This window comes from Indicator indicator, chromosome 10 (assembly GCF_027791375.1).
Source record: "Indicator indicator isolate 239-I01 chromosome 10, UM_Iind_1.1, whole genome shotgun sequence".
NCBI lineage: Eukaryota > Metazoa > Chordata > Aves > Piciformes > Indicatoridae > Indicator > Indicator indicator.
In genome coordinates, this window is record NC_072019.1 from 31,689,473 (window position 1) to 31,713,691 (window position 24,219).

General features: G+C 43.9%; 1 protein-coding gene across 1 annotated transcript in view; it reads left to right on the forward strand.

The window, feature by feature from the left end:
- Positions 1–24,219, forward strand: part of SLC44A3 (solute carrier family 44 member 3) — a 42,874-nt gene that overhangs the window by 18,409 nt on the left and 246 nt on the right. Inside the window, exons 9-14 of the mRNA XM_054384422.1 lie at positions 281–446; positions 6,888–7,044; positions 9,149–9,232; positions 20,584–20,721; positions 21,202–21,438; positions 23,286–23,384. Of these exons, the coding sequence (XP_054240397.1) occupies positions 281–446; positions 6,888–7,044; positions 9,149–9,232; positions 20,584–20,721; positions 21,202–21,438; positions 23,286–23,384 (881 nt within the window). The remainder of the gene's footprint in view (positions 1–280; positions 447–6,887; positions 7,045–9,148; positions 9,233–20,583; positions 20,722–21,201; positions 21,439–23,285; positions 23,385–24,219) is intronic.

The following is a 24,219-nucleotide window of genomic DNA, read 5'->3' on the forward strand; positions in this document are numbered from 1 at the left end:
ACATGATTGGCAGCTGTGTCTCTGTTAATTTAAACCCCATCTTTTGCTGTTTGTAAGATTTTTGTTTTTCAAAAGTCAGTTTTAGTTACAGAATTTTCTCTCTCTGACACTGTTAGAACAGAAAGAATTAAAGAACACCTGAGTTTATCTTTTTTTATAGATGTACTGAAGTTCAGAAAAAGGATGCAGAAGTACTTCTGTTATTCAAGATGTACTTTGTTGTGGTTGGTTTTCCTTTTCTGGTGTGTTATAATAATACAGTGGTGTGATCCAACTCCAGGTACTGCACAGACTACTTCAGGAGGACAAGTGGAATACAGAGCTCTGTCTGGAATTTGCTACATGTTCTGGTATCATTTTGTTGGCCTTATCTGGACCAGTGAATTCATTCTTGCCTGTCAGCAAATGACGATTGCTGGGGCAGTGGCCTCTTGTTACTTCAACAGGTGAGTGCAGAGTTGTGCCCTTATAGATTTTTAAGGATTTCCCAGCATTGACTTTACAATCTTTTTCTGGGCAAACCAGACTGCAGTTTACGTAAATGTCTTGGAATCCAATTTAATATAAAATAATGTTGCAAAGCCTTGACTAAGATTGTACAACCTGTATGACGTTAGTGTGACTCACCCCTACCACTGGAGTTACTGGGCCAAAGTGAGCCTTGGTAGAAGCACAGAGAGCTCAGCTGACTGGATGTGATGGTTTGAAGCTGTCTTGTGTCACACTGACACACTGGAGAGATTGCTATTGGGAAGGCATAGGCTGCATTTCTCCAGGAGACTACGGTAGCTGCGAATGGAGATGCAATACACAGCTCCTTGGGAATTTCACATATTCATAGGCAGTTTGACCTCTTCCTATAAGTGTTCATCCCTGCTCTGCATTTTCTTTTGTTCTGGCTGCAGAAATGCCTGGACTGATATTTTGTTCATTCTGCACAGGTATTTTCAGTTCACTGTAAATGCTTGAACACCATTACTAAGAATTTAGAAATGTGCAAGCAAACTTGGATTTTGTATCACCCTGAAATCCGGGTGTTGAGAAAAGGAGGAATTAATGATGAATTGTACTGGGTTTTAGGTATTGTAAAATGAAATTAAATTGGGTTTGTACACTGGAGCATTGCTATCCTGTCATTGCAGGGGAAGACTGAAATTTCACAATACGTTGAGGTTTTTTTGACCATGAAGAGAACAGTATCCCGAACATAGTTTTCCTCATAAGTATGTAATGAGCTCTGTCACCCTCACTGCCCTGCTTCTCTGCACCCAGTCATGAGATTTTCTGATCTGTGAAAAACTCTGGCATTGTAAGACATGTCTTCATTTTTTGAGGAATATGGTAGTAATCCCAATAGTTGGAAAGTCAGCCCTTGAGGAAGGTGATGTGAGAGTAAGTCGAAGAACCTGGAGCACCGTCTGCAGCTGCACAGGAACATTGGTCTTGGGTGGCTGGGAAGGGCAGCTGTGGGCTCCTCCAAAACCTAGGTTGCAGGCTTCTGCTGATGTTCTCTAGACTGTATCCCCTAATGTTTCAGTTGCTTGATAGAAGGGCCTTCTACTGAAATGTTTCCAAATGATCTGTTCTCTTCCATCCAGCAGAGACAGCAGCACAGGCCCTGCGTGCAGGAGCAGCTCTGTAAGGATTTCCTGCTGCAGCTGCCAGTGGCTGCGCTCCAGGCAAAGCAGCAAAGCTGCACCATCATTGGAAGGGATTTTTCTGTCTTACCATCCAAAAGATCGAGGCAGGGCAACGTGTAATACATATATCAGGACCCTCTCTCTCTCAGAGTCTTTGTGCAGCCAACAGCCATGCCACTGAACTGGTGCCGGTAAAAGAGCAGAAACCCCCTAAAATGCAGCTTGTTGAAGGCTGAGTTGTGTCAAGCGGCACAGCCTCGCACTACTACTTTGCGTGCCATGGTATTTCGTATATCACATTTCTTATGTCATCTCCTTTTTCCTGTTGAAGCTGTAAACAGAAGTGACTAGCATGGATGTGGTTCTGTAGGTAATGGGCTGCTCCTTTCTTCTAAGCACATTTTTGTCCTTCAGGCTTTAGCAGGTGGGTCAGCTTTAGCAGCTGGATGCAGTGGCAGTCATTTAAACCAGCTTGCTTGAGGAGGCACAGGTAAGAAAAGCAGTTTCACCCAGGTACTGGGTGGTGCACTGCCTGCATTTTGGTTTGACACACCATGTGAATCTCCACGGCAAAGACACTGTCCCTATCTTCTTCACTCAGGGCAGGGAAGCGCCAGTAGGAAGTGCTGTGAAGACATTTACTGCTCTCCTAGGGTCTTCCGCTTCCCAGCTATTTTTTACTGCTGCAGGAACTTGCCAGAGTACAGAAGGTTCCTGCACCCATTTGTACTGAAACCATCTCGTACATCTACTGTCAAACCCTCATTCTGCTTGCCAGATGACATGCACTGTGTTGAGAGAGGGAAAATGCAATTTTTTTTTGTTGGTGTTGATCCCCCTTCCTGGCCTTCAGGCTGTCAGCACAGATCTGTAGAGGCACAGAGCAATGCAGGAACAGGGAGAGGATGGTTAACTGCAAGAGCAGTCACACCATCAAGGGCAAGGGTTATCTCAAGCTGTTCCAGCAATTCTGAGCTTGTCTGGTGTGGTTTTTTTAATATATTCCCTGGGGCAGCATCATAAAAGCATGTCACAAGAGTTTGTTTGTGATACCTCATAGAGAGGCTTTCTTCTTTGCTTGTAAGTGCTCGGAGGAAATGGCACAGCCTTTCCCTGCGGAAATCACCTCCCGCAGCACATGCAGCACTGTGCTCTGTGGCCAGCAGCTGCAGTGGAGCTGCAAGTGGAGAGGGCAGAGGATCATTTTAGCTGGATCAGCTTTACAGGTGATGTGTGTTTGGCCTGTAATGCCACCACTGAAAATGGACTTTGCCTAATTTCAAATGGAACATTAAGACATGAAAGATTTGATCCATTTAATAAAATAAATAAAACTTTTGGGGAGGGGGTTTATTTGGTTGGTTGGTTGTTTTGGTTTGGTTTTTTCTCAGTGGTTGCTTTTTAGGACTTTTTAGAGCTTAGTCTTTCTAAAAATCTTCTGTCTTACTATTGCTGTTTTACATGAGGGTTTATATTCATCCAAGTGTGCTTAGGTCTTATGTCCACGTTTACATTTTGAGTGAGATGAGGCTTAGATTAAAGGAGTTGTATGGTAACTTGGCCCATGTTAGAGGCATTACTGTGCTGTCCATGTTTGAGCTTATTCACTCACTCGGATGCATGTATGCTGCTGCACAGGGCTGAAATGAAGAAAGTATCTAAGTATTTGCAGGATTGGTGTTTTCCACCTGGCTCTGTGGTGTTCAACACCACAACCTCTGATGGATTCATTGAGAGGTGAAAAGCATACATCAGTAAGTCAAAGATCCAGGTTGATGGATTTGCACCAAAGCTGCTGCAAGATGAACCAGGACCACATTTTTAAGGATCTCCCCTTACCTGTTCTAACCCATCTGCAATATTTATGAGCATCCTTTGCCTGTTTGCATACTTGACCCAATCCATGTAAAAGAGCCATCAGCATGTCTGTAGTCAGACCTGTCCCTTAAGGTTGTGACAAAAAGGACAGTGGGAAGCATAGTCTGTCTGTTTTCTGTTAGTCTGGAAATGTCTCCTTTATTATAGATCTTGTCGCTTACTGCATTCAGGAATATGTGATTCAATTCCTTAACACTGCTAAAGTATTTCACACAAACTCTCTTTTCTGGTATTCTTTGAAACAGATGAGGCAGGACTTAAGAAAGCCATAAGGACAGCTTTGAAAAGAAAGGCTTTTAAAGGAATGGGTTTTTTCCCTTTCAAATGCCAACATGTGTGTCTTCTGAGTGTATTAAGATAACAATTTTTCTTCACATTAAGTGTTTTTAACTTGGTGTGTGTGATCATTTGATCCAGGGAACTCAGTGTTAAGACAGAGATTGTCACAGAGCTCACAAGAAAGTAAAGATAATTGGCAGCACTGAAGAAAGAAAATTTGTAAAAGATTCTGTGTTATTGAGTACAGGTTCACAGGATTTTGCAATAGTAATGTTCTATGGAAATCCAACAACCCTGTGGTGGCATAAAATGGGAGTATGAAAGAGGAAAAGCAAGCTGTGGCCCTACTCAGTCATGTAACTGACTGTATCAGGCAGGTTCCTCTTTTTCCCTGATAGCTTGTGTGTGCATGCACAGAATTCACTGCACAGTATGAACTACCCATAGAACTCTATACCCGTGGCTGACTGTATGCCTGTCCTCAGGTCATTTCAGGATAGCAGCCATGTAGTGTACAAAGCTGGGTGAAACGTCCATTCTTTGGGGTGATCAGGTATAGGCGGATGACTGAGTGTGTTCAGGGTCACAGGCACCACCTGCTGTGGTTAGCTACCCAGCCTTTTCCTGTATTTCCTACCCCAAGCCAGAATTACAGGGAAAATATTTGTTCTTTTTCTAATCTGTTTGGGAACAAACCAAGAAACCTTGTTGGAGTTGTTCTTGTGTTCAAGAATTCCTTTGCTAGGAGAAGGAGGTCTGGAAAAGGAACCAAATGTATAGAAAGGAAGAGAAACTGAAGTTTTTACATGGTAAAACATTTTCCTCAATGTTTTGCATTCCTGCTTGTTCATCATTCCTGTTAAAAATACCAAACCCCTTTTCCATTTTTCCCCTCAGTATCAAGTAAATTATTAACAGAAGAGTATAAACTTTGTCCTTTCTGCATTTCACAGCTTTGGTTGACATTAAACTTCCAGAAACTTGATCTTCTAAGTTAGAATCACAGAATGGCCTGGGTTGGAAGGGAGCTCCAAACCTCATCCAGTCCAACCCCCCTGCATTCAGTAGGGACATCCCCAACTAGATCAGGTTGCCCAGAGCCCTGTCTAGCCTCACCTTGAATATCTCCAGGGATGGGGCTCCAACCACCTCCCTGGGCAACCTGGTCCAGTGTTCTACCACCCTCATGGTAAAGACTGTGCTGAGATCTGGCTGAAACAGTCATATGTAAGGTAGGAAAGGAAACAATGGTACTATCTAGGTAGGATAACTCATCTATGCTATCATGGCTGTGTTCCTAAACCAGAAGCCTCTGATGACTTAAGGAAAACAAATCTGCCTTATTGAGTATAAATTCCACTATCCGCCATGCTGTTCCCCAAAAATAATACATTCAGCAACTGCTTTGCTGGACTTTCTTATTTAAAATATTGTGGCATATTCACATTTTTAAATAGGACTTCTGCTCTGCAAAGTTTTCAGTGTTTGAATGAACTGCAATGATACCTTCAGGATTCTGGGAGAGCTGTGATCCCTGTCTTGACAGGGTCTGTATGATTTCAGCCCTTGGTGAAGTGAGGGTTTCATAAAAACACATTTGTAGTGGTTTTTAGCCCCAGCTAGTCACTCTCTTATCACTGCCTTGTCCAAGACAGTAGAGGTTTTGAAGGAATCACTTAGCAAACAGGAAATCTTCTTTGTGATGTGAGGCTTAGAATCACAGAATCATAGAATTGTCAGGGTTGGAAGAGACCTCAAGGATCATCCAGTTCCACCCCCCTGCTATGGGCAGAGTCGCCTCACACTACAGCAGGTTGCTCAGAGCCACATCCAGCCTGGCCTTGAAAACCTCCAGGGATGAGGCTTCCATCACTTCCCTGGGCAACCTGTGCCAGTGTCTCACCACCCTCATGGAGAAGAACTTCTTCCTAACATCTAATCTGAATGTCCCCATTTCTAGTTTTGCTCCATTCCCCCAGTCCTATCACTGCCTGACTCCATAAAAAGTCCCTCCCCAGCTTTCTTGGCCCAAATGCTCAAGAGCTGCCTTAATAGAAGCACTCTTTACCTCTGTTGATCAGTGGGGTTATTTTAATCCTCTGAAACCTTTTTAAAAGGTATTTATAGTTCAGTCTGACTGGGTGGGGGTGGGTTTTTTGGTTTTTTTTCCAGGGGAGGTTGTTTAGTGGGTTTTCTCCAATCTTTGAAGAGGAGTGGGGAAGTGGCATTAAGTTAATTTCCTGGGGTTTGTGCAATTCTTGAGAGCTGTGTCACACTGATCTCTGTAAATGGTTGACATTAAAGTGACCTTTGTAAAAGACCAAAAAAACAAAGCAACTTGTATTTAGGCCAGGGTTGGGTTGGTTTGTTTTAATTTTCAATTTTGGGAAATACATTATTTTTCCAAGACAATACAGCTTAGTGTGCAGTAGAATTAGGAGGGTTTTAGGCCAAATGATCATTCTCAACATATTGTATGATATTCCTCTTCTGTGTGGATTCAGTTTTAAAACAAAGCCTGTTCAGTGATCTAGTGACCAAAAATAAGTAAATATTATCTGAACAAAATCTAACCCAGAACTTGGCCAAATTGCAACAGTAAAAGTAAACAGCAAATCTCAATTCTACACATGAGAGCTCATGATCTCTTTTCTAGCATTTTCATTTCTTCAGGCTAAAATCCTGCAGAAACAAAGATCAAACAAAAGATTGCAGAGAACTAAGAGAGGTGACAGAAACTGGAGAGAGATGTTCAGAGAAGTAGTCTCAAGTATTTTCCACTGAGGGAGTTTCTAGGTCTATTTCCATTACTGAATACATCAAAACAGCAACTGCTCAAGAATTAAGCTAATCCAATAAAAAGTGCTAAACCTGCCTGTTTTCCTTTCAGCTGGTCTAAGGTGAACATTTCGATGAAGTCAGCAGGAAAACTGGAGCTGTTCAAGTGGTAAAGGGGATGCCAAATGAATCCTTTAAATTTCCAAATGCTGAAAAGATACAGGATCACAGGATGTATATACAATATATAGCTTATTAAGGAAGTTTCTAAAACATTTTAAAATTACTTGATTTTTATTTTTTTCTTTCTAGAAATAAAAGTAGTCCTCCACCTCACCCAGTCCTGTCTTCCATGTCAGTTCTTTTTTGCTACCATCTAGGAACTGCCGTAAAAGGCTCCTTTCTAATCACAGTGCTGAGAGTACCAAGGATTGTCCTCTTATACCTTTATAATGCCCTAAAACAAAAGGTAGGTATACACTTATGTAACACTATAACGATAGTTATAAGATTCATGAAGAAATACAAATGTGCTTTTTGCTTAAAAATGGATGATGTGATCTGGATTTCATATTTTGCTTCATTTTCTTCATTAAAAAAGCTTTTTGGTTTTTAACTCGGGTTTTTCATTCTCAACACAGATACTTCCAAAAGCAGGAAACACCAAGTTTGAAAGTCACCTATATTTAGTGGGTTTTATGTAAAGGGGTCTCATGCAGGGTGAAGGAAAAATTGGGCATAAAGTTCCCTTTTACATTTGTGCATCATAGATTTACAAACAGGGCTACGAACTAAGAACATAATTGTTGCATATAAAATATATTCTAGACATGCTTTCAGATGCCCTGTAACCTGAGTCTGCACAAAGAATGTGTGAAATAAGAGCTATTCCAGAGATTTGTGTAGGATCCATATCTTTTAAGATATATTATATATATATATATATATCTCTCCTGTCTGCTTTGATTATTGCTTTCTTTCTGTCTTCCACACCTCTCTGCATCTCCTCTCTGCTGCTGCAAGCATACCACTGCACTTAGTTCTGGCACTTGGCCAAGGGGAGAGGGCTGTCATGACTGCAGAGCTCTGATTTTAGAGGAAGTTTTTAAATCTAAGTCTTTTCTTCTTGAGTTTACTTTGGCCTTGAAGCATGCTATATATAGCACTAATGACCATCCTTGGCACCTGTGAAGGATGTATATTGGATACAGTTAGTGAACACTTGAATAAAAACCCCTGCAGAGATGTGGAAATGTCTGGGATGGTCACTTTCATTTGAAAGCCTTTGTTACAATATTTGTTGAGTTGGGTCAACCAAGAACATTATTTAAAGATATGCAGACTAAATGTTGCTGCTAAAGAGGCTGTGAAGTGCTCAGGCAAGGTTGCAACCCTGGTTCACAAAAGGATCACTCCAGAAAGTGTTCTCACTGGATCCATGCAGGACAAAGGACAGGCTCTGGCCTGTTTGCATGAGGCTCAGAGCAGTGGTACTGATGGAGCTCACCCAGGCTTTGCTGCACTTGAAAATATGCTGTTGTTTATGTGGAAGGAGGAGGAGGAAAAGTCAGGGGTCTAGAAGCTTGCAGGTAACTGCACAGATGTTTTCCACACAGCAGTCTTCAAAGAGAATCAGAAAGGAGATGGCAGTTGAAGTCCTTTGCTCTAGGTTTTTAGTAAGCAATACTTAGTGAGATGAATACCATTTGAGTAAAATGATCTCTCCAGCAATACACAGCAAGAAGAAAACATTTCTCTGCTGGCAGGAGTTTGCAGGTACAGTCACCTGTTAAAGAAATTCTTTCTGGAATATCTTCAATAACATCTTTGGATGTAAGGGAGGTTCATGGTTTGTGCATGAGCACTGGTAATTGTGTGGCTGGAATATAGTAACTGGAACATTCTGACTTCTGGAAAAAGGTTACAGAACTTCAAGTATCACTGAACTGAATTTCCTTGTGCAGAGAAAAACAGCCACTTAAATCTGGAAGGCTACCATGACTCCTAAGATGTCTTTTTTGGGGGGGGGGTGGGGGTGTGTGTGTGGAACAAACACTGAGCTTTTTTGCTCTCTAATGCTGTTCTAATTCTTGCTTTTTTCTTCTGCCCTGAAGAAGGGATGTATGCTCTGAGTCACTGTGCATACGTGCATTCCTTCATTGTTGTTGTTTGTTAGGGCAGCAGTCATTGCAGAACTCTGAAAGTTTGGTGATAAACAAAGAAGTTAAAAACCTGTCAGTGTATTCCCTGGTCATGCAGAGTACTGCAAGGGTTACTGACGTGCCTGCCTGTTTTGTTCTCCAAGCAGCTGTTAGCTCACAAAGCTTGTTGCACCTCTTCCTTTCATTTCCCAGAGAATAATCTTCCATCTACAGGAAGAAAATACGCTGAGCTCACCAGTCATTTATACTGCAGTGTCTGAATTAAAACCAGTTCCTATAATCCTTGAAGGAAGTATCTGGTGCCTAAGGGAATGCTTGGTTAGAAGAGTCAGCCACCCATACACCAAGTTTTTCTAAAAGGGAAAGTGTTCTGAGCCTGTGTCCAGTAACCAACATTTCATTTTATTGCAGGAGAGTGCATGTGCAAAGTGCCCATTCAAGTGCTGTTTGTGCTGGTGTTGGTGCCAGGGGAGTTGCTTAAGATACTCTAACCAGGTACACTCTCTCATCCCTCTGTCCCTCATCCCTAGTGTAGAAATGGTGTGCCTGTGCCGGCTCCATTTAGTGTGGCTAAAGCGACATCCAGTGCGTCCGAGTCAGTTTCCCGCTGGCCACCTGATCTAAACTAACAAAATCTTCAGGTGTAGGTGGAACTTGTTGCAGAGAAACGGGGAACTGACAAGCATGCAAGGTGCAGGATTTTAGACAGCTGCAGACAGCCTGAGGTAGCCCTTCCAGACGTTCACCTGCAGTTTCTGTAGGCAAGAAGACTTGAGCTTGTGTTGAGTTGCACCAGTCAGGCTACTGGAGTGCAGAGGGTGCAGGTGAAAGGGAGCAATGGAGAAGTAAGAAGCCCTCCTGAAGATGTGTCATTAAACTAGATGAGTATTTTCCACCTGAAAGTCCTGAATGAAGCCAGTTGAACTCCTGGCTGATTTCAGTTATCAATACATCTAAGTGTGATCGATGAGGAAGGCAGCCAGCCTATCGAAGACTCTCTTGTTCTGAAAGATGTCTTTGTTTTGTTAGCAGTTTTGTTTCAAGTGGGTTTTATTGGAAATGGATCGTTGCTGACATATAGCAGCTTTTCAGAGGTTTTACTCCTACTTTTTCCTTCCTGATCCTTTGCTCCGAATGTTTTCTACCTCTACATGTATCATTGTAAATAGTTCATTTTTCCCTTTGCCAGTCCCCTTTTGTTCTTTCTGATGACTGTGGTATTCTTAATGTGAAAGGGAATCAGATGTTCATGCTGATTCCTGACTCTCTGACCACTTTGTTCTTGTTGCTGAGGGTAGTGGTGAAGTAAACGAGATGATTCTGGTAAAGGTTCTGGCTTCTTCTGTAAAAGAGGTGCATAAATTAAGCTTCAGCTTGGACAACTCCAAAGAGAGAGTTTGTCATTTAGTTCAGCCTAGATTAAATACTTGTGCATTGAAACCTCTAGTTCTGGGTGATCAATTTTCCAGACGGTTTTTGGGCAGATTTTATGGTCACTGACTGGGTGAGGAATCTCAGAGCTGATTCTGGTTCCAGGCGTTCCATTTGTAATCACCCTTGCCCCTTGGCTTCCTGGTTTTCAAAGAGATATGCAGTGTTCTAGTGTTTACTTTCTCTAGATGTAGTGGGCTATGTGCTTGGTAAAGAATTAATTACTGTAATGTTCTTCCTTTTGTTTCTGAAGGCTGTACCGCAGCTCTCCTTCCTCTCAAAGATTTCCTGTTTCCTAACCTATCGTAGGCAGATTTCTGGTGTTAAAGGAGCTGTGAAGTTTAACCTGAGGATCACGACACTGTGTTTGCCTTTAGAGAACTGTTTGTTGGAACAAGGTGATGGTGCTCCACATGTTCCAAGTGTGGGGCAGTTTGTGCAAGGGATACAGGAGCAGAAAAGCAAAAGCAAACTGTAAGACTTCACTAGAAATTGGATCTGTGAAGGGGTAACAGTAGTCTCATTACTGTATTTCATAAAGCAATTAATGTACCTAATTAGTTTGGGGTTTCTTTCCAATAAAGAATATTTTCAAGCCTATTTATCCAAAATATATTTGGACTGTGATTGAAAATCTTCATCTAAAATTTTGTAAAATCTGCTGCCAAGTGTGAAAAAGGATAAAGGGAAGGCAGCTTTAGGAAGCTTAACATATGGCTTAATTAATAGAACTGTTGAATTCTTAAGAGCTCTTGCTGAGAACAGTGAAAGCTGCTGCGTCCAGCCTGGGAACTTCACATAGTTGTTAAACGTAGACTTTAGAGCAGGACTTAGGAGGAGTTAAAAATTTCCTTGTGCCTGTATTTCTGACATTTTGCAAGTATTTTATAGTTCAGATTTTGATTTTTATGTGAGTTTAAATTGCTGAGATATGGAGCATCTATGACAAAAGATGGTCCAAAGCTCATCGTGTATATTAATATTCTTTATTTTTGCCTTTGATGCTAGTATAGCTTTCACCATAGTAATAAGCTTAAAAAAATAAAAGAAAAAAGCATTCCCCATTACTGCTTCACTTCTGCACTATTTTCCTGGTTTTATACTGTTACATGATTTACATTTTTTCTTCTTCCTGATTCACAAGTGTAATCAGGATTAAACAGAGCCCCTTTGGGAAACTTGCAGATAAGAAACAGGTGCTGGAGGAAGCCACACTGGTGAGAGTGTGAGCTGCTTTCTTTCCATGCATGTCAACCAAATGCTCTGTTATGTTATCAAAAAAGTACTTTTTAGGCTGAGCTGTCATCTTTCAGGTAGGATTTGACACTGATTTTGAAGGCCCTTTGCATCCCTGAAGTTACTCCTTCTCTGCAGGCTCAGCTAAGTTCTGTTCATCTCTCCTGGAACTTAACTGAAACAGGGCCCAAAAAGGTCCCCTGTCCCCTTGCCCTTGTGAGAGACTGCTGCCCTGGACACTGACAGCTGCCCTGTTTGCAGTAGTGCTTGTTGGAGGAGGGTGGTGCAGATCGCAGTGTGGGTGATTACATTCAGCATTCTGAAGTTTCTCTTGGATTTGCGACTGGATCCTGTGCTACCCTGTGGTATAGTGTTGCTATGTGCTGTTAAACAGCTTACTCCTTAAGCTGTTCCATTTCAGTCATGGGCAAAGTGATTCATGTGTGTGTATAATCCATTAGTACCAATTGTAAAGCGCTCTGAGTTCTAGCTGGATGAAAAGTGCTTTGTGAATATAAAGTCATTATCCTTACTTGACAGTTTTGTTTGCCAACACTTGTCAGAATTACCACAGGGTTTTCATCTTCTGGCTCTGATGGCTTCAGTATGTTCCAGATAAACAGAGCCAATCATCTCAAGTAAAACCTGTGAGGCTGAAATTTCTCTTCTGTAAAAGTAATATATTGGGGGGGTTATGTGGTTTGGGAGCTGCAAGGTCTGTCTGTCTCCCCTTTTGGTAAGTTGCAGGGGCAATCTTAACTCGTGATGCATCCAAGTGCCTGCTTTTTTTTTGTTTTCTTTGATAGCCCTATTGCAGTGATTTTGTGTAAACAACATACCCATTTCAGGATAGTTTTGCTTCTCTGTGTATATTTTTTTCCAATCTGCAGCCAGTTGGCAAGCAACAGCTCCAAAGTGCAGTGTGTGGATTTCTGAAGGCCTTGCTGAGCAGTGTGTGGTTTCGCTGTTTGCTTCAGCAGACTGCTTGCAGTGTAGTCTTGCAGTCCATTACTGAAGTCAGCAGTGTGTTAGCCTGAATTGGCTGATACAGAGACCTTTCACTGATAGGAAAGCCAGCAGCTGTCTAGTGTAGAAAACCAGCAGCAGGTCTGTCTAATAATCATATATCCATGGCAGTTGGTTGTCTCTTAAATTTGGATAGAATTATAGAATTGTAGAACAGCTTAGGCTGGAAGAGACCTTAGAGATCATCCAATCCAACCTCCCTGCCGTGAGCAGGGACACCTCTCAACCAGCCCAGGTTACTCAAGTCCCCATCCAACCTGGTCATGAACATCTCCAGGGAGAAGGCCATTCCATACTCTTGCCATCCTCACAGTGAATAATTTCTTCCTCAGATCCAATCTAAACCTATTCTGCTTCAATTTAAACCCATTTCCCCTTGTCCTCTTGGCAGACACTCGTGTACAAAGTCCCTCTGCAGCCTTCCTGTAGGATCCCATCAGCTATTGGAAGGCAGCTCTAAGCTCTCCTCCCGGAGTCTTCTCTTCTCCAGGCTGAACAAGCCCAGCTCCCTCAGCCTATCCTCATAGCAGAGGTGCTCCTGTCAGGAAGTTGTGGTGAAATGCCTTGTGAAAAAGTGAGCTATATAAAATCAACTCCATGCGTGCTAGCGTCAGTACAGTTCTTCTCTGCACTGCCTCACTCCGTCAAGTACTTTTTCTTGCCAAAATCAATACTGCAGTTTAATGTTGCTGGCAAAATTGCTTCTAGATGTTAAGCTAAAGTTTCCATCATCTTGAAAATACAATTAGCTAAAATGTTCATCCTCAAGGAAATTTTATTTTAAATATGTTTGTTTTCCCTCTAGAGGCTTTATGGATGTGACAGCAGGAAATAAAATTCCTTAAGTCTTTACTTGTTTTGCAGGGTGAATGATGAAGGGGCTAGAGACAAGGCTGACTATTTCTTGCCTTCTCCTCTCCCCTGTCCCGTTAAAAAAGAAACAAAAAAGAGAGACAATAAGAGGGAATGAAGCAAATGACCAATAATTTGATGCTTTTAGGCAAGGGTACTTTATGAACAACTCTCTGGACATGTTCGGTTTGATTTTATTTCAGAAAAATGAGACCATTGCTGCACCGACTGCAGGAGGCACTGTAAGCAGTTCCAGGAATGATGGCATCATGATGCAGTGGTAGCTTAATGCAGCATCCTTGTGATCCAGCTGCTGTAGTTGAAGTGAAGCCCAGGTGTAGCAGTGTGATGCTGCCCAAAAAGGACACCCAACTACCCTGCAAGGAGGAAGCTTGGTCTTACCCATTGGGTGATGACAGCCGTGGAGGGAGTAGTTTCCATGGAGTAGGAAGCAAAGAAAGTTGAAGGACAAGTTTTTCTCTGTTAAGTCCAGGTTGTACATGTAAGGTGGAATGGAAACAAATGAAGGTTGTGCTTCTTGCACTGCTTGGGAAAATTCAAGAGGCTATTGAAGGATTTCTTGCAGATGGTAATTAGTCTAAGAATCAAAAATAACCATTTCTGTATTAGCTGTGTGCTTCCTGGTTGGAAGTCAACCACAAGATAAAGGCAGCTCACAGGGCAGATCTGGCCCTGGAAGGTCTGAGGTCAAACACCTGCACCAGAAAGAAGATAGATGCTGTTGTGGCGGGTGCTGCCCAGTGACCAGGCTCATCTCACCAGGGCATCTCCTGGTATGTCTGCTTGGACAGCTGAGGAGAAAGTGCAAGCCCATTAGCCATCTACAGCAAAGGAACAGCAGGGAGGGGTAAGAAGCTCAGCAGAAAAGAGAATAAATGTAAAATGTTCCTTACTTTATTGTCGTCTGGAAGCTGGAAGAAGGCTCCTACGAATCAGCAGGATAACTGTCTGGAATAGCTCCAAATGTAAGGGCTGGGAGAGGGAAAGGCCCTAAATAGTTTAAAGAGGGAACTTTCCACTTAATAGAAAAAATATTATCTGATGTGCTAATGTGTAATAGCCAGAGGCTGAAGTGGCTGAAAGGCCCTCCCAGCCTGACATGTCTTCCTCTCTTCAGCTGGGACTCACAGGCTCGCATTGCTCTCGTTTCCCACCACTATCTGAGACATGATACAGCTTGTTCGCTGGGGCCCTGCTGCACAGCAGCCACAGGAATGTCAGAGCCTCTTGCTGCCACTGGGTTTTGTTCTCTGATGGGGTTGCACTGGTAGCTGTGCTACTTGCAAGCTAAGACACTTATAAGTCCAGCCTGAGCTGCAGTGCTGCATTGGGTGTAGCTAAGCAAGGCAGCCCCCGAGAGAGTTGACAGCAACAAGGTCAGATCAGGCTGAAAATACCAGCAGGGCAGAAAGAGCTGAAGTGGGGTGCAGCATGCATCCAGCATGCACACCAGCCTGTCTCCTGCTGCTTGTTCAGGAAGGTTCTGTTGCCGTGGCAATCCTGTCTTCTGCAAGCTCATTTGATGGAAGCAGGTTGTGGCAGAGAGGGCTGAATTCAGCTGTTACACAGAGTAGCAATTATTCTCCACAATTGGGGAACTCATGGCCTGGGTCTGAGCCACAGGGGCCTTTCTCATGAAACTAGCGGATCAGTTTTTCCAAGACCCTTGACATTCTGTGTTGTGAGGCACAGAAGGATGTATTCTTTAAATAGGTTTTTTTTGCATACTGTGGTATTTGGAAATATGTAAACATTCACATTCCTTATTTATTCATCCCAACACTGAGAAACTAGTGTCTGGTTCCCAGGCTCCAAGCCAGAGGAGGCTTAGCTTCTTCACAAGGGTGGTGAGGCTGTATGAACTTGCTGGTGCAGGGATAAAGACTGTTCCTGACCTGCTATCCCCAACTCTCTCTGACTCGCGGCATGATGCCAATGCTGTTATTACTCATTGGCCGCCATAGCAGAGACTGCAATTGTAAAGCATCAATTCATGGAGCAGAGGTAAAACCCTTAACAGCTATATTGGGCCAGACTGGGTCTCCATCTAGCTCAGTTTCCAGCAGTGGCTGTGAGCAAAGGCCAAGGTGTCTATTGCTCTGTCCCCATGCTGTTTCTGAATGGTTTCAGCCTCGGGACTTCTTGAACTGAGTACAGTGGATTTCTTTTCTCTGAGCTTTCCTAGTCTCCCTTGAGTTCACACAAGCATTTAGCAGCAAAAGCATCCTTTTTCCAGTGAAAAACATCTGTATTCAAGTTTGGCTCCTTCCACTTCCACTTCCACTTCCACTTCCTGTGTTTCTCTCTCTGTCTGGTGATGGTTCTGGAAGAAGCAGAGAGCCATCTAACCCTACATACCCTCTCAGCACTGGTCATGATTTCCAGTACCTTAAGGGGGCCTACAGGAAGGCTGGGGAGAGGCTGTTCCCAAAGGCCTGCAGTGACAGGACCAGGGGCAATGGCTTCAAACTAGAGCAGAGCAGATTGAGATTGGATGTTAGGAACAAGTTCTTTATTATGAGGGTGGTGGAACACTGGAACAGGTTGCCCAGGGAGGTGGTTGAGGCCCAATCCCTGGAGATCTTCAAGGTGAGGCTGGACAGGGCTGTGGGCCACCTGATCTAGTTGGGGATGTCCCTGCTGACTGCAGAGGGGGTGACTGGATGAGCTTTGGAGGTCCCTTCTGGCCTGGACCATTCTATGATTCTCTGATTCTGTAGCCTTCTCACCACATCCTCTTTTGGTCATCTCTCTTCCAGACAAAAGAGCCTGGTGCACTCAGTTGTTCCCCAGACAGAAGACATTCCATACCTTTTGGATCATTCCTACTGCCCTTCTCAAATGTTTTCAAGCCCAGTAAAGCTCTTGTGCATGGAAAAAGAGAGCACATTGTTGTAAATAACCTGCTGAAATGAATGGGGTATTTAAGCTGCTTAGTGCAAGGTCCAAAACAATTTCAAACGCTGCTAAGAGCTTGTGTGTTGAGGTGTTCTTTGGTGGGCAGGGATGAGAAATCACTGCAGCTCATTTCTCTGTACCTCTGAGGTTCATGGGAGCATACTTTTGCCTAAGTGTGAGGCAGGCATTTTGTTAGTCAGGAAGTGCAGGTTTCTGTGTGGCTGGATTGCATCAAAGTATGGGATCAGCATGGGAACATTGCTGATGGTGGGGAGAGTGCTTGGAGCGGCAGCCAAGGCTGAAGAAGAAACCCTCTGTCTTCACAGATACAAGAACAGTGAGTTTTGTCAGTAATGTATCTTTTGCCAGAAAGCAGAGATCACTTGGCTTAGTCTTCAGCTTGTACTAGTAACATTCTTGCTTCAGCTATGCCAAAGAATTACAGAATCATAGAACAGCTTAGGCTGGAAGAGACCTTAGAGATCATCTAACCCAACCTCCTTGCCATGGGCAGGGACACCTCTCAACCAGCCCAGGGGACTCAAGGCCCCATCCAGACTGGCCTTGAGCATTTCCAGGGAGGGGGCATTCACAGCCTCTCTGGACAATCCATTCCAGACTCTTGCCTCCCTTGTGGTGAAGAATTTCTTCCTCAGATCCAATCTAAACCTATTCTCCTTCAATTTCAATCTGTTTCCCTTTGTCCTGTTGTTGGACACTCTTGTACAAAGTCCTGCTGCAGTCTTCCTGTAGAATCCCTTCAGGTACTTGAAGGCAGCTCTAAGGTCCCCCCTAGTCTTCTCTTCTCTTCTGTACACTCCCAGCTCCCTCAGCCTGTCCTCATAGCAGAGGTGTTCCAGCCCCTGGATCATCTTTGAGGCCCTCTTCTGGACTTGTTCCAACAGATCCATGTCCCTCTTGTGGTGGGGACACCAGAACTGGACACAGTGTTCGAGGTGGGGTCTCACCAGAGCATGTCAATGACTAGTTTTGAAGTCTGCAGCTATTCCTTCATTTCTGTTTCTCTTGTTCGTTCTATCATGTTGGATTATTACCTGGCTGCCTTTCTTGCTTGGATGTTGCAACTAGTTAGATGATTTGTTGAGGTTTTATTTGTTATAAATGATGTTTTTCATCAGTTGCCTCGTTACAGGCAATGTTCAGTCTCCAGCATTATTTTTAGTCTTTCCAAGGTAACTGTTGTGGTTAATAAATATCAGGAATTCTTTTCACTGCACATTCCTCAGATACCAATGTGGCTAATTCGGGAGTGCAAACAAATGGTTATTTATCTTAAGTGCAGAAACAATGTTTGTATAAGTGCAGGTACATTTTCAGCATGCTTTGTGACTTTTAGGACAGGACTTCTTTGCTATTTATAATGAACTGGCAATCTTTGTTTAATTGATTGGCAAAAGTTACACTGACTTCACCAGATTGGGATCTGCTCAGTGAATTTAGTTTTTAAGTCACAGAAACCAACTTACAAAGCCCTTTTGCACTTTGTGTCTCAGTTTCTTGTCTGTTAATAGGAGCAATGAAATGGACTTAACTCACAGCATGTTATAAAGTCACAGAATCACAGAAAACATCCAGCTGGAAGTGACCTCCAAGCTCATCCAGTCCAACCCTTGACCCTTGTGGCAGGGTCAGTGCTAAACCATGTCCCTAAGCACCAGCTCCACAGGCTGCTGGAACACCTCCAGGGATGGGGACTCCAGCACTGCCCTGGGCAGACCATTCCAATGTCTGAGAACCTTCTCTGGGAAGAAATATTTCCTAGCATCCAGCCTGAACCTCCCCTGCTGCAGCTTGGAACCATTTCCTCTGCTTCTGTGGCTTGCCACCAAGAAGAGATTGCCCCGTCCTCACTCCAATCTCCTTTCAAGGAGCTGTAGAGAGCAATGAGGTCTCCCTCAGCCTCCTCTTCTCCAGACTGAACACCCCCAGCTCCCTCAGCCCTTTCTCATAGCCCAGGTGCTCCAGGTGCTTCTCCAGCTTTGCTGCCCTTAAAGTCTATCCCATTTTGAAGCAGGCAGAGACAGCTACAGGTAGAAGATAGAGTGCTTGATTTGGCCATCCAGTGCCAGCATTCTGGGGAAACAGTCACTCTCTTGCTGCCACATCCCAGGCTGATGCTACTGTGGGTGAGCTTGCAGGCTGTCAGGTTTCCTCACAGAATCACAGAACTGTTCAGGTTGGAAAAGGCCCCCAGGATCTCCAAGTCCAACCCAGAACCCTACTCTACAAGGGTCACCCCTAAACCATAGCCCCAAGCACCACATCCGAACAACCTTTAAATACACACAGGCCTCGGGACTCTACCACCTCCCTGGGCAGCACATTCCAAGGCCTGACCACTCCTGATGGGAAAAATTCTTCCTACTCTCCAGTCTGAACCTGCCCTGCTGCAGCTTGAAGCTGTTCCCTCTTGTTCCACCACTACTCACCTGGGAGAAATGACCAGCACCAACCTCTCCACAACCTCCTTTCAGGTCTCCCCTCAGCCCCCTCCTTTTCAAACTAACCATCCTTCAGTTGCTCTTCACAAGATTCATTCTCCAGGCCCTTCCCAGCTCCTCTGCCCTGGCTCCAGCACCTCCACATCTCTCTTGGATTGAGGTGCCCAAAACTGGACACAACACTCAAGGTGTGGCCTCCCCAGAGCTGAATCCCAGGGGACAATCCCCTCCCTGCTCCTCCTGGACACAGCATTTCTGATCCCAGCCAGGATGCCTTTGGCTTTCTTGGCCACCTGGGCACACTGCTGGCTCCTCTTCAGCTGCTTGTCCCTTAGCACCCCCAGGTCCCTTTCTGCCAGCAGCTTTCCAGCCACACTGCCCCAAGCCTGCAGCATTGCTTGGGGTTGTTGTGTCCCAATAGCAGGACCTGGCACTTGGCCTTGTTGCAGCTTCTCCTGTTAACATTGGCTATGGATCCAATCTATCCAAGTCCCAGGACTGTCCCTGATGACTGCAGAGGAGTTGGACTGGATGACCTTTGGAGGTCCCTTCCAACCCAGACCATTCTATGATTACATGATTTACTTTTACTCATTTTCTCCTTACCATCAGAGAAAAAAAATCCTTTGTTATATATCAAATGAATAATATTCACAATAAAGAGCCAAATTAATTTCTTTCTTTATAGTGTTTTAAGATGTCAGTGCAGCTTTGCCTCACTACAATGTTACAGAAATTGCTGTGGGATAAAACTGGACTCTGCAGAATTAAATTTTCTCTGCCTTCAGCTATCTGAAGCTATTTTCTATTCTGATTTGTAAGTAAGAAAAAGCAGATGTGTGAAGAGGAAGCGTTTTGCAGTGGGCAGTAGAATTCACTTCCAGCAGAGCAGGTTTTTTTTCACTTCCAGGTGAAGCAGAAAGTAATCTAAACATCAAGTCCATGTATAAATACATACCTTTGGAACAGTAATTTCTTGCACACTGTGGTTCTTGCTGACCATGCCAGTTGTGACTGATCTACCTTCTAGCATTTTGACTACAGGGCAACTGCTGCTAAAGCTGAGCGTACACTTGGGTGTCTTGAGTGCTGGTTTTCTTAGCTGATATTTTGGGCACAGTTCCCAAGTCTCGTAGAGGTGTTCCATACATGGGATGTACATGTCAAGTTATGCACAAGTGCTGCAATAATCCTAGCCATGAAGGTAAAGCTTCTGTCCTCTCCACCTGTCTTGGCAAGTTCCTTCAAAGAGAAATCCTGTAAAGTTCTCAGTGCATCCAAAATCAGTGAGTGTCCCTCGTGTCTGCTGAAATTCTGAGGCTCTTTGGTGACCTAATACTTAGTGGTCTTGTCCAGGATCCTCTAGGTGTTTTTTTTCTAGTCACTTTCACAATTGATTTTGTCTTTCATTCAAAGGGTTATTGTATGGCTATAGCCATAAGCTCAACTTACAATGGCATAGAAATAGTTTGAAAGGGCCACACAGAAAACCTTTTAATCATCAGCTTTTAAATTCCTTAACTTAATTGTTCCACTGACATAGTTTGTCAGCAGTCTTGGAGATAGATTCACAGCAAGTAAGAAACTTAAGTTTGTATAGTGGGACTCCCAAGCGTCTTGTGGCAGTTTTGTCATGTTCATTAACAAAAATGAGGGTAGAGAACTGCTCTTTAAAAATAAACTCAATAAAGGTCGGGTCAGAAATTGATTTAGTCACTCACCCAGCATTTGCTAATGGTGAACATTATGCAGAATAAAATAACTGAAGTCAGAAGCATGGGTATTACAGTCACTTAAAATAAAACTGCCATATCGAGTTGGTGTTTCCAATAGAGTTTGAGGCTTTGCCTTTTGCTGAAATCAAGCCTAGATAAGTAGGAGTTTTTGCTCTCACTGAGTGACTCTCTCCTCTTACCCCAGCATGCATACACAGCTACCACCATAAATGGGACAAACTTCTGTACCTCAGCAAAGGACGCTGGCTTTGTTTTGGAGAAGAGCTCTGCTAAACTTGCATCCATCAGCTGCCCTGGAGATTTTCTCCTGTTTCTAGCAAAGGTAAGAGTAAAGAAAATACTGTTCTGTAAGAATGAGGTAAAATGCCAGAGCTTGGCTGTCTCCTTATACCTACAGTAAGTAAGGTTTTATCTTTGTTAAACTCAGAGTTGTTAATGCTGTAAAATGAGTTCAGGAAAGATGATGTTTGAGGAACTGAATCCTTTTCATAGTCTTTACAGAGTTACTCAGCTGTTTTGTGGGAGTGTCCATGGTGCCACTCTCACAGTTCCTGTTGCAGTGAGTCTTTGCTAAAAGATTGTCTTTGCAAAAGAGAATTACACATTAAACTGCACAGGAATTGTGGCAACTAACAATGCTAGAAGCCACATAGGTATCTCCCAGATGAGACATGCTGTTAAAGGACTTCCTGTAATGTGTTTGCCTCAGGGGTTTTGGGAGCTTTGGTTTTGGGGGATTTTGTTTTTTTTTTTTTTAAGAACCATTTCTGCATGATGAATGCAGCTGCATGTCTCTTTACAGGTGTTTGTTGTGTGTTTTACTGTTTTCGGAGGACTGATGGCATTTAACTACCATCGGGAGCTGCAAACTTGGGTAGTTCCTCTGCTGCTGGTTGGATTTTTTGCCTATGTGTTGTCCCACAGCTTTCTGTCTGTGTTTGAAGTGACAGCAGATGCCCTGCTCCTTTGCTTTGCTATTGACATGGAAACAAACGATGGATCTGCAGAGAAGCCATACTTCGTGGATCAGGAGCTGCTGGTAAAGCCCAGGGAGAACAGCAAAGATATTCAAGCTGTTCGAAGCTTTTGGAGGCATTTTCTTTCCCTAATGCCTAGTAATTGGAACCCACAATCCATGCTTTTTCCTTTCCAGCACCTTAGAGCAGGATGGGTTCTGGGATAACAAATCATATGTGAATTTATAAAGTAAAGCAGGTGGCTCCCTCTGAGTTTTGTGAGCTGGCTACCATCCATGGCTTCTTTTAGATCATACCCTGTAAGTCACAGCTGCCTTTTTGGCAGTAAGTAAGTAAATAGATGAGCCATCTGCAGAGACTGTGCCAGCTGCCCACCTCAGAGTAGATGTTTGTGTGACTTACTGTACAGTGACAAGCAGAAGTACATAACAAGGAGCTTCTTGGTGCCCACAGCAGCTCAGGGATCCAGCTGTGTCCTGTGGCTGCTGTAGTTCTGGATGAGCTCCATGCCAGCTCCAGCTGCTCTGCTTCATGCCTAGACAGATTATTTTGCCAAAATACTCTCTTCTACCTTTTGATTAAATCCTTCTCCCTCTGGACTGCCTGCTTGTGTCTTCACCTTCACAATTAGTGAATTGTATTACAAGCACTTCCAGCATGGAGAATCATTCTGTAGTGATGGAGAGCTTTAGTGAATTGCTGTATCTGAAGTGCTTGACTCTGTCTGTGCCATGCCTTCAACATTCAGCTCTCCAGCACTTGACTCTGTCTGTGCCATGCCTTCAACATTCAGCTCTCCAGCACTTGACACTGTGCCATGCCCTTCACATTCAGCTCTGAAGATGCAGCTGGTTTTGCCTTTCATGCTGTTTTTGCCAGTCTGTCTTTTCCTTCATAAACCATATGACAAAGGAAAATCTCAGTAACTGATGCAAAAGAAGCTCAGCAGCCAGCATAGCTCATCTGATATGAATGTTCTGGATGGCTTTCTTCAGGACACTGTCAGAGGAACCGTTCTGGTTCTTTTTAACACCTCACTTAGCTTCCCTATAATGTTCATAGAATTTTGTGGAAGACAAAAAAGCAATAAAAAGGCAGCCTAAAGACAGGCTTGACCCTTTGCACCAAAAGAAAGCAGATAGATATTCTCTGGCTTTGCTTCAGAACAGCACTTAAACACACGTCCCGAATAGGAATATGTTAGTGAATGGAAAACTCAGAAGCCTCGACCTCTGTGCTGCTCCCTCTGTTTTACCAAATGCTAAAATGCTTCTTAAGCCAATCCTCCTTCTTGAAACAGAGGCTTTTCTTTCTCTGATTCTGAACTTTGTGGTAATTTCTCTTTAACTCTGGTCTGAGTTCTGGCATTAGCCATGCCCTACAGTGAAGAGAGGTTTCCCCACAGGGGTGAGAAATCTTCCAACAGGGCAGGCTGTATAACCTTGTGTGGAAAAACTTGTGGCAGCACATCTACACTCCTCTCCTCACTGCATGATCAAGAGTTGGTTTGCTCATGCAGCCAAAAACTCGGAGTTTCCCAGCAGGCGCTGGAAGGCATTTGACTTTGATGTCTGTGTTCCAGTCAGGTTACAAATATCTAGAGGTGGAAGGGAGGCTCTGTGGCCCTCAGGACAAAGTGTGGCAGTGGGTGGAGAGCTGGGTGAAGGATTTCAGGCAGCCAGAGTCCTTCTTCTTGCAGTAGGAGATGTAACAGAGATTCATGCTTCTCAGTTGGATTGGTCACCCTTGCTTGCCTCTCGGAGTCCTTCCTGGTATCTCTCTGTGTCATCTGGCTGAGAACCAGCTACAGTTTCTTAGCCCTGGGCTAATTATCTTTCTTGACCAGGTATTTTTATTTACATAATGGTTTGCATTCCTTAATGGATCTCACCCTGGTTTTGGCTTGCAGACCTTTGTGAGTCGAAGTAACAAGGTAGCAGAAAGGCAAAAGCGCAGGAGCATGAGACCTTCCCAAGACAATGAAGATGGCATAGAGCTGCAGCCTATGGTGAGACACCTGTGGGATAGGTATTTATCTGCCAGCTGTGGGATTGGTATTGATCTGCCAGCTCTGTGTCTCAAGAACAATGGGTGTGGGTTATCACAGATCTACTGATGTTTCAGAGCAATCTATATTCTGTACCCAGTATCCTGTTTTTCCTGCTACTGCTTTTATCCCCTCAGGAAACACTTTGCTGGTGCAAAATGAACGGATCAAATACTTGTTTTCATCCTTTTTCCCATTCCCCAGAGTGCCCAGCAGAGGAAGGATAAGATGGAACAATGGCAAGGGGGTGGGAGCTAAATCCTATTCAGATAGTCTTTTATATGTCTGGTGTAGGAAAGGCAGGAGAGTAGGAGCTTGAGTTCATGCTGGAACTGCTGGAGCTTCAGAGCCTAGGGGTCATTCCTTTACATATTTATTTGCCCTGTTTCATGCTGGGGTAAGAAAGCTGAGATGGCTGAAGGGAGTGTTTCCTCACACCCAGGCTTGGGAAAGACCTGGAGTAAATGCTCACTGACTGACCTCTGTAAACATACTGCAAATTGCCTAACCCGAGAAGCTGCCCCAGCGGGTTCAGAACTGGGCTGGTTTTCCCCCAGTGCTGCAGGGGCCAAGCCAGGGCTGCAGTAACAGCTACTGACCCCTGCTTGCTGCACAGCACTGCTGGTGTTTGCTAGCTGCTCCTGACACAAACGTAAGGCACCTTGGTGATTCCTACTGACCTGCTTTCTAGGGGAACCAGGCTTTGGTGAGCTCACACAACCTTGTGGGCATTTCTGTTACAGGCAGAGCGCTGCTTCAGTTTATTGCTGCAGTGAGGGTTAGTTGTACTTGGGGT